The 17194-nt window shown below is 43.5% G+C and overlaps 1 protein-coding gene across 1 annotated transcript in view; it reads right to left on the bottom strand.

Moving 5' to 3' along the window:
• Positions 1 to 17194, bottom strand: part of ADGRL3 (adhesion G protein-coupled receptor L3) — a 301758-nt gene that overhangs the window by 101061 nt on the left and 183503 nt on the right. Inside the window, exons 5-6 of the mRNA XM_055725863.1 lie at positions 5403 to 5708; positions 3060 to 3163 (exon numbers count right to left, since the gene is read on the bottom strand). Of these exons, the coding sequence (XP_055581838.1) occupies positions 3060 to 3163; positions 5403 to 5708 (410 nt within the window). The remainder of the gene's footprint in view (positions 1 to 3059; positions 3164 to 5402; positions 5709 to 17194) is intronic.

The raw sequence follows: 17194 nt of genomic DNA, 5'->3' as shown, positions 1-17194 counted from the left end.
CTACAAGACCTGATGGAAGGTACTTTGAACCCTAAGGGTTATCTGCTCTTTGTGACTATATCATCTAGGCTGTTCAGGAGGACAATATGAATATGGGTGGCAGGTGATTTAGATTTACAGTTTGAGGCTTTTCATGCATTCATGAAGGACACAACACATTCTATTCTGCTACAAAGAAGTCCTCTTCTTCAGGGGCTTAAGCTGGGCATAGCGGTGCCTCTCCCCACAGGAAGCACCCACAACTACAAGCTGCAGTGAGGAAAAGGTATTTTCAAGCAAGTCACACACTGCGCCAAGGACGGTCCTGATGAAAGCAAGAGCTAAAACAAACAGGCTGAGACTGAATGTATGACCTCATGATCAGGACGATGCAATGTATCCAAAGCTGACCTTTTTGCTTCTTTTTACTGCTTGACTCTAGAAATAACCCTGGTAGCAGTGCATAATTCAACCGCACTGGCAAGTTTATTCTTCTGCTACGTTACGAGGGCATGGTAGGCACCAACAATAAAGTTAAAGTAAATGTCAGGAGGCCAATGAATTGCTGAAGCAGACATTTGTTCTCATCTTCCATCAAGCACAATAAATCTAATGGAAGCTAATAGAGGGTTGTAAAAACGAATACCATGATGCAAGCAGGCAAACACTACGTACAGTGTGAGCACAGCAGGAGAAAGAAAAGCAGCAGATAATAATCCTTACTTCACTACAGGGACATGAAAGCAAGCAAAGCATTTCTCTACCATCCTCTCTGGCTTGGTTGAAATTTCTTCCTTCTTCCTTCTTCCCTTCACCCTTCTTCCTGAGTGGCTCGGACCCAGCAGGTGACAGAACAGGGGATTTTTAGGAGACAAAGCAGATTAGGAATGAAGACACGCTGAGCAGGTATGAACCTTGCTTGCCAAAGTGTTTCTACCCATCTTGTAAGCTGCGCTGCAGATGCTGTTGGATGGGTCGCTAAGGAGGACCTGAGCACTGGGGTCACAGAAGAGCTGAGCTGCAGGATGCGACCACCCTGTCCTGGCCGCACGGCTGGCTTACTGCTTCCTGTAGCTGCCCTCACCAGAACAAGAAGAGGAGCTGGCCTGGCTTAGAAGTAGGCTCCTCCTTCAGCTTTAGAGAGGTGCCAGAGCAAACCTGCGAGCTTGGAGTAGGGAAGTGTCCCGTCCACAGAAGGGATGTAAGAAACCAGTGCCTGATCTATGGATAAATCAGTCTCCATCTCTAAGCGCAGTGATGATTTCTGAGCCTCTTGCCTGGGCAGGGAAACCAAGTGGCTACTCATTATGTCCTAAGTAATTTAAATTCATCTGCTGTAAGGATCCTACTGGATGCAACCCCCAACACAAGCCCCTAGGAAAGCCTGGCAGGGCTTTCTCATAAAGGTTGGGCCACATATCCCAAGATCCCAGTGGATTCCTATTCAGGCAGAAGAAGTTTAGATCCTGAGTAACTTGGCAGATCCCCCTAGTCTTTCCACCAATTGGTGGAAGGTTCCCAAAGCTGAATATAACTGAATTCCTGGAGAAAAATAATAACAATTAAAACAAACAAACAAGCAAGCAAGCAGTCCCGATTGTAACCCGCTAGGCATTTCTGAAAAACTGGCTCTTCAATTTTAGACTGCTTTGAAAGTGCGTAACAAATTAAATGAGGCCTATTTGTTACGCAAATGATAGCTGGGGTTTCAAATAAAATAAGTCTAACCTTGGTGGAGATTTCATCAGTGCAGGCTATTATTTCCCTCTGCTAATGGCTAACAGCCTAGCCATCTTCACCAAGCAGCAAGAGGTCTCCCAGCTGCCTGGGTGAATTATGGCTGGAGTAAGTAATATTAACCCCTCTAGGATAAGTACATGGGTCATAAAACAAGAGCTGCACAGCTGCTAATGCCAGCAAAGGCGGCCTTTATTAATCAGCTAGCTGAGTGTATGGCAGGAGAGCTGCCCACCCTCCTGTGCGGGACAGAAAGACCACAGGCTTTGTAATGGCTGTGCCATGTCACACCAGCCCTATGTTAATTGATGTCTTCCCTCATCCTTGGGGAAGGATGACTATAAATACAGATGAAGTGAGATAGGGATGATCAGGGGTGTACTTCGCTGGTTGTTGAGCCTCAGTTAAAATGGGGGACAGGGAGGAGAAAGCCAAAGAGTCTCGTCTGTAGGGTCACCCCACCCCATTCACCAGCGAGCACTGGCTCTCTGGGAGTGCAGTGTTGCTACTGCGTAGTGGTACAGCTAGCCTGCAACAGTGGGACTCGCTCGCTCTGGCTAAAGGAGCAAATAAATCCCTACAAATTGCTATAATAAGGATTCAGCCCACAGACTCTATGATATAAACACACATCTGGTCTCTGTCTATAATGAAATCAGCTGAAAGAACCACTGTGCATTAATAACAAAAACGTTCAACATGTTGCTACCAAATAAGCTCTTCTTGCCTTGAACTTCTATTGTCACATTAATGCACTTTAAACATTGATAAATTATGAAGTGCTACAAAATGTTCATTAGGGGACTTAAGAGTCAAAAGATAGGCATTACTGTGGCATTTTTTTCTATTCCATCATTTATGTTACAATTTGGGCAGAAGTTAAAAACAGAAAGTCAGAAGCTCAATGGAAACATATCATATTGAGCCTGCCTTTCTTTGGTAAGAATTTCTCAACTACAGGGTTTATCCTGTGCTTGCTTAGCATGAGAAAATCCTTGGGGATGCATGAAAAGGAAAGTTTCCTTTTGCAATAAGTCGGTATTTTCCGTATGTCCACCCACCTCCATCTCCCTCTTCCTCCTTTTCTTGCCACAAACAAGAAGTGTCATTCACTCTAATTCTGCTCTCCAGTCCCACTCCTTCACTGTTCCCTCACCCTTTTTGCCTTAATTTCCATCAGATTTTTAGTGTCTTGCTTTCTCTTGTAATTGCTGGCTACTATGCATGGCTCATGCTTTATGCATGACTTGGTAACTGGGGGTTCCGCATTGTGAAACCAACCAGGGAGCTCAGGAAGGTCAGTGTGCAGACTTGGTGTGGTCAACACACAGGAAGCGTTTTACCTTCTGAGTGATGTGGTTGATCCAGGGAGAAGAGCAGTTGCTGAGATCAGGTCCTTGAGGCTCCCAGATCCCATCTGGCACAAGACACCGGAAAGTTGCAACACCTACAAGAGGAAAGCAGCTGTGTTCAATGTTATCAGCTGCATTGTGCCCCCAGGACCCCAAGATACAGGCTTCATTTCACAATGATGGACACCTCATGCAAAGCCAGGGAGCTTTTCAGTGCTCAGGACCTTGGTAGGACATTACTGAGCCATCTCAGTGTCCTAATTTCCCATCATCTTAGTGCTTTGGGGCCTTAAGACAAAGAAGACCCATGAGGTACTTCAGGGATATTATCTCCGCTTCGCCAAACAACAAGAGGGCTCTATGTCTTAGGCCAGGCAGAAAAGCTGCCAGGGACCATGAAATTGAAGCTGGATCTCAAATGCTGAGTCAGCACCTTGAGTGCTCTGCCCCACCACTGGTGCCCTGGGATCAGACCCTTGACTCCCTTACTGCCTTATGAAGATTTTATTCCTTTGAATCATCATTAAACAATTTGGGTGGAAACATGCAAAAGTTTAATTGTTACAAACACCAAGATGTAACTCTGGACTTTACTGTCCACCCACAATCATCGAGAAGGACTTTACAGAGGAGAGTTTTGTTTGGCAAGGGCTGCCCAGATACCTGCTGCAAAAGACAGCAAAGCGCCTCAGGCTCTTCCAGACAAGAAGAAATGCATCCGAAATGGTGCACTTAAAGATCTTTAAAAAAGCAAGAAAGCCAGTACACATAGATTGAAGACTGCATCCTATAAAGTGCTCTGCCCTGCAGAGTTGAATTTTTCAGCAGAGGAGTGAATTACAGGCTAGGTCTGATGGTAGCACCGATTAAACACAGTGAGAGTTTGCTCATGCCTTCAAAGGGAGCTGGAAGAGGCCCACTGCTAATATACCACAGCTTTTTACAAGTTGTGTGAATCACTGAAATTAGAGATGAGAAAGGCTTATGTCATCCCCTACCAACAAGTTGGGGGTTTGGGGGTTTTTGTTTGGGGTTTTTTGGGGTTTTTTTTCCCCTTAGTTATTATCATCCAGTCCTTAACTCTGGTGCTTAGAAAAAGGCTCCCTGCATCCAGCCATCATTTGCTTTTTTTATCTTTTCTTTCCTTTCACAGCTTCAGTTCAGACTATGCTTTCCCCTCTCTGGGAACCACATGATACTTTTTGCATTAATTTTAGCAAGTGGGGCTGGAAAAGATGGCAAAAAATCTTCTTTACCTATCCTCATCACTAACATCTTTCCATGCCCCTCATACTTTAACATATATTTTATCACTCTGACCTCGCCAAAGTCAAGAGAGAGTCAGTATTCGTATACACAAGTGTGAATGACTCTCCAGGGCAATGAAGCGGAGAATTAAGAGAGTCTCCTCTGCAAGCCAGATCCCTCCAGCCCTTATTTTCAGGCAATTTCCTCCACCTTCTGACTTCTTCTTGGCAAGCAGCTTCTCAGGGCTGGACACCAAGACTAGCTTGAAAAATAAATATTTTCAGAAAATTGCATTTGTTAAAATACAGCAAACTGAACCATATGCCAAAACCCACTCTTCATTCAACTATGTTTTAATGTGGACACAAAATTTCCAAAAGCAACCTTTTGGAAGAAAACAACTGGAGGGAAGCGTAGAAGAAAAGGAGCAAAATCCATAAACAATAAATCATTTTGAAAGATTTGGCTTCCCCCTCCCCCCTCCCCCTTGCTTTCCCTGCTGATCACACTGGATGCTGGATGCAGTTTGAAATATCACTCACACTGGTTCAGGACTGAGATCTGGGAATACCTGAGCTCCAAAATGCTGGCCACGGCCTTTGAAATGCAAACAGTGCAGCACAGAGCTTCAAAATTTAAGTTTTGTTGATTTCTCCCACCTCCCTCCCACCCCTCAAACAAGCAAAGCATCGGTCATGAATACATCAGTCAATGAGCCCAGAGGCTACAAACACAGGCAAAACCAAGGATAACAGGCACATGGTACATAACTTGTGGAAGCAGAGGCTCTTACAGCACAAGCTCGACCCCACAAGGTAGTTAGCTTGTGCTCCCCTTTGGCCAGAGCTTGAGATGCCAAAGATCCTGCACAACATGCTCAGCATATTAAGGATTCGGCCCCAGCCAGCTTCTTGCCATACCTCAGCAAGGCAACGCAGATCGGACAGAAGGCATCAGCATGCTCCAGCATGCTCCACCGATTCAAGCACGTGTGCCACAGGGCCCATGGGCAATACGGTTACACACTCACAACATCCCATGTGCAAATGGAGATGGAGCGCCATGTTCTCCTGCCCCTTGACTCACCTATCGAGCCCATGGGACATGGCTGCTTTGCCACCTGGCCCTGCCGAGTCCGAGACCACATAATATCACGGGCTTCCATGGGGTCACAGCTCTCCGCACCCGTCGGTGGCAGCTGGGAGGAGGCGGGTGGGAGGTGTGTGGTCATTTCATCAGGGACGTCAGCCATGGGTGATGGTGTGCTGGTGCTCCTGTTCCTCCTGCCTGAGGCCGAGGTGGTGGTGGGGCGGCCGGTGCTGCTGGTGACCACCCGTGGCGTAGTGCTGGCAGTGGTGCTTCCCAGGCCCAGAGCTCCCAATGTTGATACTCCTGAAACAAAGGCAGAGCCGATTAAAGAGAGGAAGGAAAAAAGGGACTCAAGCGTAGGTCCTGAGGGTGTTCCCCCTGCCAACAGCGGTGGCCGGCAGAGTGTAGCTGGAGCAACAGCTAACACAAGGCATGCTGCACAGCCACCTTTCAGAGAGAAGCTGGAGCGCACAGCAAGAAAAGCACGCAGGGGGGTAATGACTGCTGGAGCACAACCAATTTTCCAAAAGCACTAGCATCTGATGAAAATAAAGCAGCACTTTATGCCCTCACCATTTTTCTTCCTGGCATTTTAATGTAAAAATCTTATTTTCCATCTTTTAGGGAACACCTAGCACAGAAGTGCTTTTAACTTTTTAGTGTTGCTGAAGACCCAGCTGGTTTGGACAAAAAAACATTTTCCATAGTGTAATAAAAAAACTCACACCACAAATCCATCCCCAAAACAGCATTCATCCTCTCAGAGAGGGATGAATGCAAGGCTGTTCATTTTCTCTCAGGTTCATGCCTCGCTACTTCAGCCCAATAGCAGCACTTGGCTCCTGGAGCTGCAAGGCATGTGGCAGATGCAAAGGTGCCCGTCACCCCAGCCGAATCCTTGAGAGTTTAATGCTCAACAGGCTATTTCATTTAAAACCTGCAATGAGTGGTTAAGTGGGAAGAGGTGAGGAACCTGCTTTAGAGAAATGCATTAACCCATCCTACATTCTGCAATAGATGCACCAAGTACTGCATGTGGTGAATACTGAGGGATGGCCACCTCATAATTACTTTATTTTGCCTCCTCTTTAGATCAAGGTGTTGCACAGACTGGAGCTTCACGTGGATTTCTTTAAGGCTTGACCTGAAATCTCAGGTGGGACAACTGAGGCAGGCTGCCTCCGGTTGCTCCTCCATCCCCCCCGTTGTGCTGTGCCACGTACAGCTTGTGAAGAAGCCCGCTTCTCCCATCTCCCCTCACCAAAGATAAGCACCCTCCTTCTTGTCTCAGCGTAACACCTTTACTCCAGTTAAGTAACAGATACTCATAATTTCCCCCTCAGTCCCTGCCTGGTGAAACACTGGGGCTGTCCAGGAAAGGCAGGTAAAGAGGCCATATGAAAAGGCTTGTCCGATACCATTCTCTCTTTAATTCCCATGCCACAGCATCTCCCTACCATCCCACCTCTTCCAGCATCCAGAAATCCTTCAGAGTCACAGTTGCTCCATGTCCAGCAACAAGAATTAGGAGTTTCTACATTAAAGACAGCCATGTGTGAACTCCAGCCTAGCAAGAAATTAAAATTAAATGTGGGAATCACCCGGTCACCCCCAGGAACAGCCTCTTAACCATCCAGCTGCGTGAGCAGACTCAGCCTGCAGGCTCCTGAGAGTGCAGGCTGTCCTCTCTTCTAGGTCCAGTGAAACAGACCACGGTCACTATTCTTGCAGTATTAGTTATTAATGAATGTATAACGATATTGCTGTCACTGGAGTTCATTCAAATCAACCTCTTTCAAGCATAGAGATGCCTGCTTTTAGCGTAAGATAGGAGTTTTTCCATTCTGAAAGGGGTTTTTGTTGTTGTTATTCAAGTAATTTAAGCCCATGATGCTGTGAGAAATTCTCCTGCCCCAGAGTAATCAATAACATGGCCATTGAAGCACACGCTTGCTCTGATTTCAGGTAATTTTACTCCAAACCTGAGACACCCTCTCCTCAAACTTCGAAACTCAGCATCATCGTAAAAAAACAGTATTCTTCAAGAAAACGTTCAGTTAAAAAATCCTTGCTCTATTGTTCCTCAGAAAACGGGAGTATCTTCTCCCCCAGCTTCCAAAAAGGTGAGCAATAGAGCAACAGGCAGTAAACCATCAGAGCCAGGATGCTGCTCTGAAATCGGGTCTCCCAAGCTCATTGATCAGATGTTCCAGCCTTCTCATGTCACCCTCCCTTCCACTATGAGCCCTGACTTTGAATGAACTCCAAAAAATACAATGTGAAATCCTGCAGACATAGACATATTCCTCCTAGTTTCTGCACAAAGCTGTGCTAGATCACCAAGCAATAATTTCCACCTGACGTTACAGGGAAGATTAAAATCTGTAGAGAACTGCAGCACATATTATCTGCTTTTACTGTAGCAGGTCTTGCCATGAGTATTTTATTTCTTCATAATAACGATTAGCCCACTAGTTAACAACCTGCAGAAATTTTCCCATTTACCCACGCAATAGCAAGTTATTTTCCATTTGCAAAATTACCTACACTGTGCACTACAGGCACTGAGGTAGCAAGTAGATATAGCAGTTCCAGTTCAAAAGCCAAAACTAGCAACACCACCTAAAATCATTATTATAGTCATTTGTGAGCATATAGAAATATATACTGACCACCCAGGAGCTCCCCTTGATCCACACGCAGGGGTGCTGCGTTTCTGCGCACAGTTTTCATTGACAGCCACTGAATATCTATCTCCTGGCGTGTTTTTGTTGGAATAGCTCTGGCAAGTTTACTGTAGCAGCTAGGCACAAGGGTTTCAATGTCATTTTCCTTTAGCCACAAAAAAATTAGTTGTTTTATCTGTCATAAAGCCCTTGGCACTAGTGTAGAAATCTCTAAGGGCTTGTTCTTCCAACTTTTTTCTTGTTCAGCTGGGCTTTCTTGCTGCTTTTAAAAATAAACACCTCCGCCATTTACATAGGACAAATTATAAGAAGACATAAAACAGCTGCCTCGAAGTGGCCTAATGGAGTAAGATTGATGGGATACCACTGAACTCAGTTCAAAGGTCTGATTTATTCAACGAGTCAATTTGGTAATGAGTTCCAGCGAACACAATCTCCATGCTAACACCACCTAGTTTCACCAGCCCCAGGCAGCACCATTTGCTGATTTTGCTCACACAACAGTGTTCTTTAAAACAAAGTTAATTGGTAAGAAGGGAAAGAACAAGAGATCAGGATCATTTACATATAAATGATTCTCAAATCCAAGCAAAACCACAAAGAGACTGCAACCTGTGCAAAATTACCTAAATCCTACAGCACAGAACAGAGATCAAACCTCCAGATTAACTCAGGCTGCCAATAAACTGTGAATTTTTAACTTGGGGAAAAGCATCACGTTAACAGAAGGATTCTTCAGATAATACTTCATAATACAATCTTTGCTCATCGACAAGCACTAACCTTTAAAAATCATCAACACTTTTATAACTAGAAATGTATAAACTTGATTGTTTTACTTTTACTACTTGTTTTTACCACGCATTGCCATTCAAGAGTTTAAAGACAGCTTTAGGGTAAGACTCAGTTTTAACTCCTAGGCTTCAAATCCAACATTTTGCAGACTTTGATTCCATGAAGCAAGGCACTGGGATAGGCATCTTCACAGTGCTCCCAAGAAAGCAAACTGTGGCTGTGGAAACATCTCTTCCCCTGAAACACTCCAAAGTGATACTTCACTTTTTTCTTTCCTGCTCTATCTAGAGAGCTGGCACTAATAGCAGAAGACTAAGTTTTGCCATTATTCAGAGTAGATTTGCAGCGATATGAAAAAAAAAAGACCCAAAGCACTTCCAGCATGCACAGGGGAGTAACTGCAACTCCCAAAGGAGTCTCCCTACTCCCAGCACACTGACTTGCAAGAAAAACAAGTTTTTTGGTTTTTTCCCTTCTTTCTTTTATTTTCCATCCTTTTCACAGAGATCAGGCCTCTGGAGGAGGAATTTTGCTTGGTGGGAGGGAAATCATGGGAGGCATTTACTCACAAGGAAAATTCTTAAATAAATAAGGCTCTGTCTTTCTCCACACGCGTGCACACACACGTTTCCTTCTTTTCCCCTTCCCTGGACTAACGTTGCAAGTGCACAACTGGCTTAAGACCAGCATTTTGTATCTGCCACCAGGAAAATCCAGCAGAAGTCATCTTACCTTCTTCTCTGCTCACCTCTTTCTGGTGCTCCCAGTCACGGGACTCTGCTTTTCCAGATGACTCTAACTAGTTTCTTCCTATCACAGAAGCAGCTTTGATTGCAAGCAAGGCCATTTGTGATCACTACTAAGCTACCTTTTCTCTCATTTTTTCTTTCTTTTGACACCTAAGTATCCAGTCTATGACCCAGTGTACTCAGTAACTGAAAATACTTTTTAAGACATGTCATGTGTTTTTCTGTCCAACAAATGAAGATAACTGTGTCCCCCTTGAGCAAAAACTGCAGACAAGATTTCCTGGGTGAGGTTTACTGGCTTTTGCTAGGTAACAGACGACAGGAGACATCTGTCAAGCTCTCCCCTGGGGATTGCAGTCCAAAGGTTTAGCCTGATGGCTATGTGCTATGAGCCAGTGTTCACTCATGTAATTGGAACGAGAGGCTGCATTCCAAATTTTATGCGTAAGGTCCAAGCAAACCATGATGACTTCCACTCTCCGGTGAGTTTTGCATCCCTGAGCCTGACACTCAAGCAGACATTCCAGGATGCTGGCAGCCAAGATCCCATGCCTGCTCCCTGCGCTGCAGCTAGTGCAATGCTTGAGCAAGTGAGGTACAAGTAATCCAAGGGGTTCAACATCTCTGGGAGGATACAGCAATCTGAGTGCCCTCCTGAGCACATCTGCGCTGTGCTCACAATTATTTATGCATGTCACTGTCGCACTAAGACAAACGGAGTATTACTGGTTCCTGAAAGGAAGAAACAAAAACCTGAAGGGTCCCTGCTGCCCTCCCTCCCTCTCTGTTAGTTTTAGCCTTTTCACATTTGGCAACCACATCCTTTGCTTGCAGCATCCCCTTTTATAATTTCTTCTACTGAAAGATGGTGCAAGTTGTATTTACATAGTAAATAAGAAAATTTAGGCACATCTGAAAGAAGCAGCACAAAAAAGCTCAAACCAAATACTGTTGAAGGATTATATCACAGCTGTTTTTCTCTTCCCTCATGCATCTCACGGGAAATGCATCTCATGGGAATTGGTTTTATAAAGGCATTTTCAAAGGCATTTCAGAACATTTTATGAAACTCCCTGGAAAAAAAAATATTTGAAAATAATATATTCCCATTTTCTTTTGCCTTTTTTGGGGTGTCTTCTCACTGAACTCCATGTAAGGTGATAGAAAAGGAGGACTGAAGCCAAGGAACACCTAGGCTGAGCCTTGCACTGTTGGTACCTTCAGTAAGAGCTGTGTAAGCAGGTACCCATCAATCCAGCCTTTAACACACCGGTGGACTGCAACATTATATCAAGGCCATGCTACAAAAGACATCACCCTGCAAAACCATCTCAGGTTGGATGTCTACTGGAAGACCAAAAACCAGATGCCAGTGCCACCCAGAAGCTGTGGGCCGAAAAATCAGCCAGGTGAGATTAGCCCTTAAATTATGTACAGCTCTTTCCATGTATTTGAGAGAAATTATGATTTATTATTACTGCAAGTGAAGGCCAAGCAGGTCTCACATCAAACATTTGAACAGCTCTCCCCTGTGCTCACACATACCGTTGTTTGGGGAAGCTGAGTGAGAATCCTGCGTGAACCTAAAAGTACACACACTGCTTTTGGAGAGGCTGGAGTTGTGTTTTTTGTTGTTGCACCTTTACTGACTGAGACTGACAAAAGGCTTGTAAAAACCATCGGTCAGAAGGAAGGATAAGATATACACAACTGCATGTAGTCCTGCACCCTGAAAAAGTCAGGTGAAGTATGATACATAGACACATATACTTCTTCTTTTTCCTCCCTCGCACCTAATGTCTGAAATAGAAGAGGAGGAGAATGCTGGATCTGAGAGAAGAAAGGTCCATTCCCTTGTGGACTGCTGCCAAATGGAAACCCCCCTTCTGGATCATTTTTTTCTACCTCTTCCACTAGCAGATCAGTTTTTGTGCCCAAGACTACACTGTCTACATGTGACTTTTCTGCTGGGCCTGGGCAGGTGTTGCAATGGATAAGGGCCAGATGTTCCCTGTACTAGAAGGAAACCTACAGCTGTGGTTCAAGACATGGTGCAAACATGGCCATTTCAGTGCACTTCCAGCTGGACTCACTTAATATGCTGGGTTTTTTTCCTCTGAATCTCAGTTTGAGCATTTACCATTAAACAAAAAAGAATGTGAACTGAAGTGTGCAAAATCATCACAACAGGTAAGTATAGTCAATCTGACCCAGCTCCTTCTTTCTCACTGCACCACAACTCTCAGCAAGACAATTAATACATTCAAAGCAGTCATCATGTGGGACCAATTTCCAACAGGCAAAAAATATGTCTACTAAAGCCCTTTTGAATCAAAACTTTACATTTCTGACAATGATCAACTGTTCATTACACGTGCCAGATTGCTACGGAAAGGTCACTCTGTCAAAAACAGTCTAGCTATTATTGCAAACTTCCAGGGTTTGCCTGAAAAAATAAGAACACAAACAGCAGTCTAACTGTTTTTTTTTTGTGAAATACTAAATTCTATGCTTTTGTGAGACTTTTGTGTGTATGTATGGGAGTGTTTAATACTTTATCTAGTTCTCAACAGCTCTTAAGAGTCAGGTCCCCAATTTAGTTGCCATTTGAATAAAAGAAACTACTTTTTTGTTGTCTTCTTTTCCTCTCTGATCCATTCTTCTCCAGAAATGTACCAGATCCTGCTTAAAATCTGTAACTTCAGAGAGATCAGTGTTTTAACTGTCATTGGCATAGGTTACAGCACATTGGCATATCTAGCAATACCAGGAAATTAGGTGGTACAGCACATGAGCATCAGCTATCGTCCCTAACATGGTCCTTTTCTATGAGAAGGTGGTTCCTAAAATCTTAGCTCTGTTTTCCTACCCAGGACCTCTGCCAAATCCACCTTCATGAACCTCTCATACTCTTTGGTGCCCATCCAATGAAGGCATTAATGCCCTAGTGCTCCTTCCAGACTTGGCAACTGATTCTGAATGGTCAGGCAGAAATTTAACTGGACCATCGTGTGCAAGACATAAAAATTGAGCAACTTCTTCAACACCATGTTGTAATGCTTTTAGAAATGCAGATGAACTATGTCCACACAGGCCTGGTAAACAGGAAAAGATTACAGAAGAGCTGATCTAATAGACAGTAGATCAGGATTTATTACTAATGGACTATTCTAATAGGTTTGAGAGTTCAGTTCAAGAGGTATTTTTAGGCAATCTAGCTTCAAATCACTCCAGTTCTCAAAAATACTGTCAGATGTGGTTGCAGTTATTTTGAATTTCTGGGTTTGAACATATAAAATCTGACTACCATTTTTTTCAATCCACATGTTACTTCACATGGGGAGGGGGCAGGGAGAAAAGCTTACAACCTCTTCTTCAAGGCACACCAGCTGCATATTATTACTGAATGTATAGAGTGAACTTCTAACCTCCTAAACAATCTCTGTCCCCTGGCGTGATTCACATCCATCAGAGCCAGTGGTGCAGATCTTATGCAGTCTTCCAATCTGAATCCTTCAAACTCTATTAAAAAGAAGCCCTGTAGGAATTCCTCAGTATCCCATTGTTACAGAAATCACTTTTGATTTCAGTAACAGGTGCTGTCAGTTTTCCATTCAGACCATGTTAGAGTGCAGACATGTGAGTGCTATGCTTACAGCTTCAAGAGATTTACTGGAGGCTGAGATTGCCAAGTTTGTATTTTCTTTTTTTAACCTTTTAATTAAACCATATGTATGTTTTACCCATGCAAGCTGAAACATACCTTTTAGTTTCTATGCAGAAGAAGCACATGCATAGCCACTAAGAGAAAAAAAAAATTCCCATCAGTTTGGCAATGGATGTAGTATTCCTGCCTTCTGCATCTTTAATTGAACAACTTGCATGCACTCTGCAGAGGCAGTGCCAGATGGAGCCGGTCCTTCTCCAGCAGTTCTCCACCTCTGCACTTGTGATGAATGGAAGTAAGTGCAGGGGTCATAAAATGACTATTCACGCCCTAGCATTTTCTGATCTATCCAATCAACACGAGTCCTTCTGAGGGCCAAAGGCAGGCAGCTTATACCACTATCTGAATATTTCTTCAGTTGCAAGCTACAAACACAACTTTAATAGGAGAAAACTATCATCTTCAAATCGTCTCTGTTCATCTGCATGTGTAGTATTTCCAATCTAGTTGTTAGCAAGATGGCCAATTGCATTTGGATAAATGCTTTGGGCTTTTTTAAACATATCATAATCTGCCTGTGAAATGGCCGGATAGTTGCTTTCTAATTTGTGAAACGGTTCAAATGCTGTAAATAAAAGAGAAATTAAGACAGCTTTCAAAAGGACTGATTAGACTTTTCAATTCTCAGTGATTCAGTGCTTCCAAGCTACACTCCTGTGATCTCTGTATTAATATTTCAAACTTGATTGCACTATGCTGTTATCTTGAGGAAGAGGGCATAGTACAACTGAAACCAAGGAGACCCACTGGAACTACAAGAAATCATCTCCCTGGCCCCACAGCACATGCATGTGTAAGAGGTGTGGGGGGAGAGGTGGGTGGAAAGCCGCCAGGCTCCGCTTCCTCCTGTCTGGTTTGGTAGATTAAAATCACAAAGGCTGCTTTTTGCATTTACTGTGCACTTCCCCTTACACCACATGCACCGTCCCTCAATCCCAGCTGCTCTGAGGCTTGGGATTTGAGGTCCCTCCGAGTTTTGTGAACCATTGCTGAGCTTCCAAATCAGCCCCAATGTCCAGTGCAAACACACTCTGTGGGTGGGCTGGTCAGCTGAAATCAAGGAGAGGAAAGGGAATAAACTACATAATATCAAAGGTGGAGTTAGGGTTGCTTATATCCTTCTTTCTCTAACCCATGTTAGGATTGACTTCATTAGCATGCAGGTCATGCTGCATTCCCAGACATGAATCAGAGACCTGAAAGCAGGGCCTGCTGTCTGTACAGTAGATGTTATATCTATACTGTACTTTTAGCATCATCTAGAGCAACAGGAATGATAAACCTGCCAGTAAAAGCTCGCCTTTTGTCTTTCACCAAACCCATCTATTTTCTCCCTTTGCTACAACCCCTGATTATTTCAGCCCTGATTCAAACCCACAAACCTTTCTCCAAAGCCACCAAAGTGATTTCTCTCTACAGGGCACTTGCTCCACTCAGCAGTCTCTGACTGCTTTGGCTTCTATGTTAATTATTTATTCTATTTATTCTTGCTCCTACGAGAAAACCAGCCTGAACTATGGAAAGAGCTGACCACCGAAACCAGCAGAAACAAGGAAATGCTGCGAAAGGCTGCCTTTCCTCATTCTTTGAGCATGCTCTGGTGCACCTCAACGTGGATGTGCTGTCAAGCCCCCTCCTGTAAATCAGAAGGCAGGCACGGCCTCAGCCTCTCAGCCACATCTCATTTTGGAGCTCAGATTAGCTCAGCCTTCTCCCCAAACTTGCCAGTGGTTTGGTTTTGCCTCTGGAAAGAAAGATGGAAGGGAGGGATGGAATAAGCCTGTGCTAAACAGAAAAATAATCTTTCACATAAGCCAATCCTAAGAAGCTGACAAAACTCCATTGTAAGAATATCGACATTCAGCTACTTTCAGAAATAGTTTCCCTGACAAACCATAAAATGATGTTTAGCTCCCTTCCAAAACTCTTTATGACTTATGTAGAAATGTCAGTATTTTGTAAAGCTCATTTCTAATAGCTGTATTCATGTTGGCTCAGGGATCTGCCTAAACAATGCTTAACTACAGGACTGGCATCTAAATTTGTGTTATGGATATCTGATGTTCTGTGGAGGGCTTTAACAACGAGAGCACCATTAATATTATGAAAAACACATTTGCTTCTGAGAGCAGATTTATAACAAATAAACTGTGTAATATACAGGGTATTTTAAGGTGAAATGAACTGGGTAACGCTTTCAAGGGTCTCCCATTTTCATACCAGACTTCAGTACTTACAGCACAGGCAACTTGGTACACTATCAAGTCCATGCCGACGTCCTAACAAGCCTGGCATTCAAGCATCCCTCACTTGTGTCCCAGAGGCTATTTTTTTGTTGAGGGAGGACAAATATGGGGCTGATAGTGATGTTGAATATGTATTCATATGCCTCAGTATCCTAAGAAGATGGCAAAGATCTCCAGCCTGAAGGCACAAGGGCTGGAGGTATTGCCATGGCTAGTCATCTCAGCTGAAGAGTCACAGCTGAAAGCTGAGAGGTAGGAAGGAACAGCATCCAAAAATTAGAAAAAGAGGTTTAACCTGTTTGGCTTTGCACTATTAAAAGCTATCAGCTCTCGTGCAGTCAGCTTTCGCTGAGACATAGTTTAACACTCTTACCCGAGGGGTTGATAACAAGTTGACAATACAGAAGCTCAAGGTGGAAAACCCTTCAACACTGATTTCTAGCTTTACATCTGCCAGCTTTCAGATTATTCTTGTTAATGGCTAGTTCAGAGCAGCACATTGCAATGTAAGCCATTTTTTTTCTTGTGAAGTGGAAGAATATACCCACTGACTTTGTAGGAATTTGAACTGGGCACACAGAAAAGACAGACATAAAAAAAGCCCTACAAGTGAATAGTAGTGATGAAAAGCAATACATTTTAGGTCAAAACTCTATGCCTGTCTCCCCAGGTTTGGCATGTGGTTTTGCATGCAGTCAGGTGTTAAAGTTTACATGCCCAGGGGAATTACTGGTCCAAACCAAGGGTACCAAATGCACAAAGGAACATCCAGATACTGATGTGCCAGAACAGCAGTTTTCCGTACAGTAGAATTTTCCTGGAAGCCTAAACTGTACCTGAGTCACTTAGACTACCAACAAAGGCATTGTGGATCCCCACAAGCATCAGCAGAATCTGTGGAAGCTGGTGACTGGTAAAAGAAAGCAGATACGACAACAGAAATGAAAAAAGTAAAATGTATCCTTCAGAGATTTTTAAGCTGTATAATCTCCTTGCCTTTGTATAATATATACACCCATAAACTTATGTACCTGATGCCACTGCAAAGCATAAAAGTGATATTTCGAACAAAAGAATCACATCTCTTGTAGGGGGAAAAAAAAAGATACATATATTCAACACATGGAAAAAGAGTAGAAAAGATGAGAGAAAGTCTGACCTGGTCCAATGTGTGTACCTTGAGAAAAGATACCTGCTGTCTAGCTAAAAGTGAGTGTATCTTCATGTGACTGCAAGATTCAAAAGCATAACAGAAAACCAAGAGAAAAAAGTAGTCAAGCAATTTGTATCTGATACTGAAATACAGCAGACACCCATATATACTTACAGATATTACTTTAAGTATAGGATAAAACTACTGCCACAATATAGGGCTAAAGTGCTGCTATATGCTTCTAGCACACCGCCTAAACCTTATTTTACAGCTCTCACAGGTAACATAAAAGAAATGCACCAGTCTACAGTGATTATTAATTCTTCCCCTCTTCAGTGTCAGATATGTTGAAATGTTTTTGTTTTGTGAATATTTCACAGCAGACCATTTAGTACATGTGTTGAGACCTGCAATGTTATTAGCCTTGAGCCT

The sequence above is a fragment of the Falco cherrug genome, chromosome 1 (genome assembly GCF_023634085.1).
Source record: "Falco cherrug isolate bFalChe1 chromosome 1, bFalChe1.pri, whole genome shotgun sequence".
NCBI lineage: Eukaryota > Metazoa > Chordata > Aves > Falconiformes > Falconidae > Falco > Falco cherrug.
Note: the sequence above shows the minus strand (reverse complement) of the source record. Positions and strands in the feature narration are given on the sequence as shown.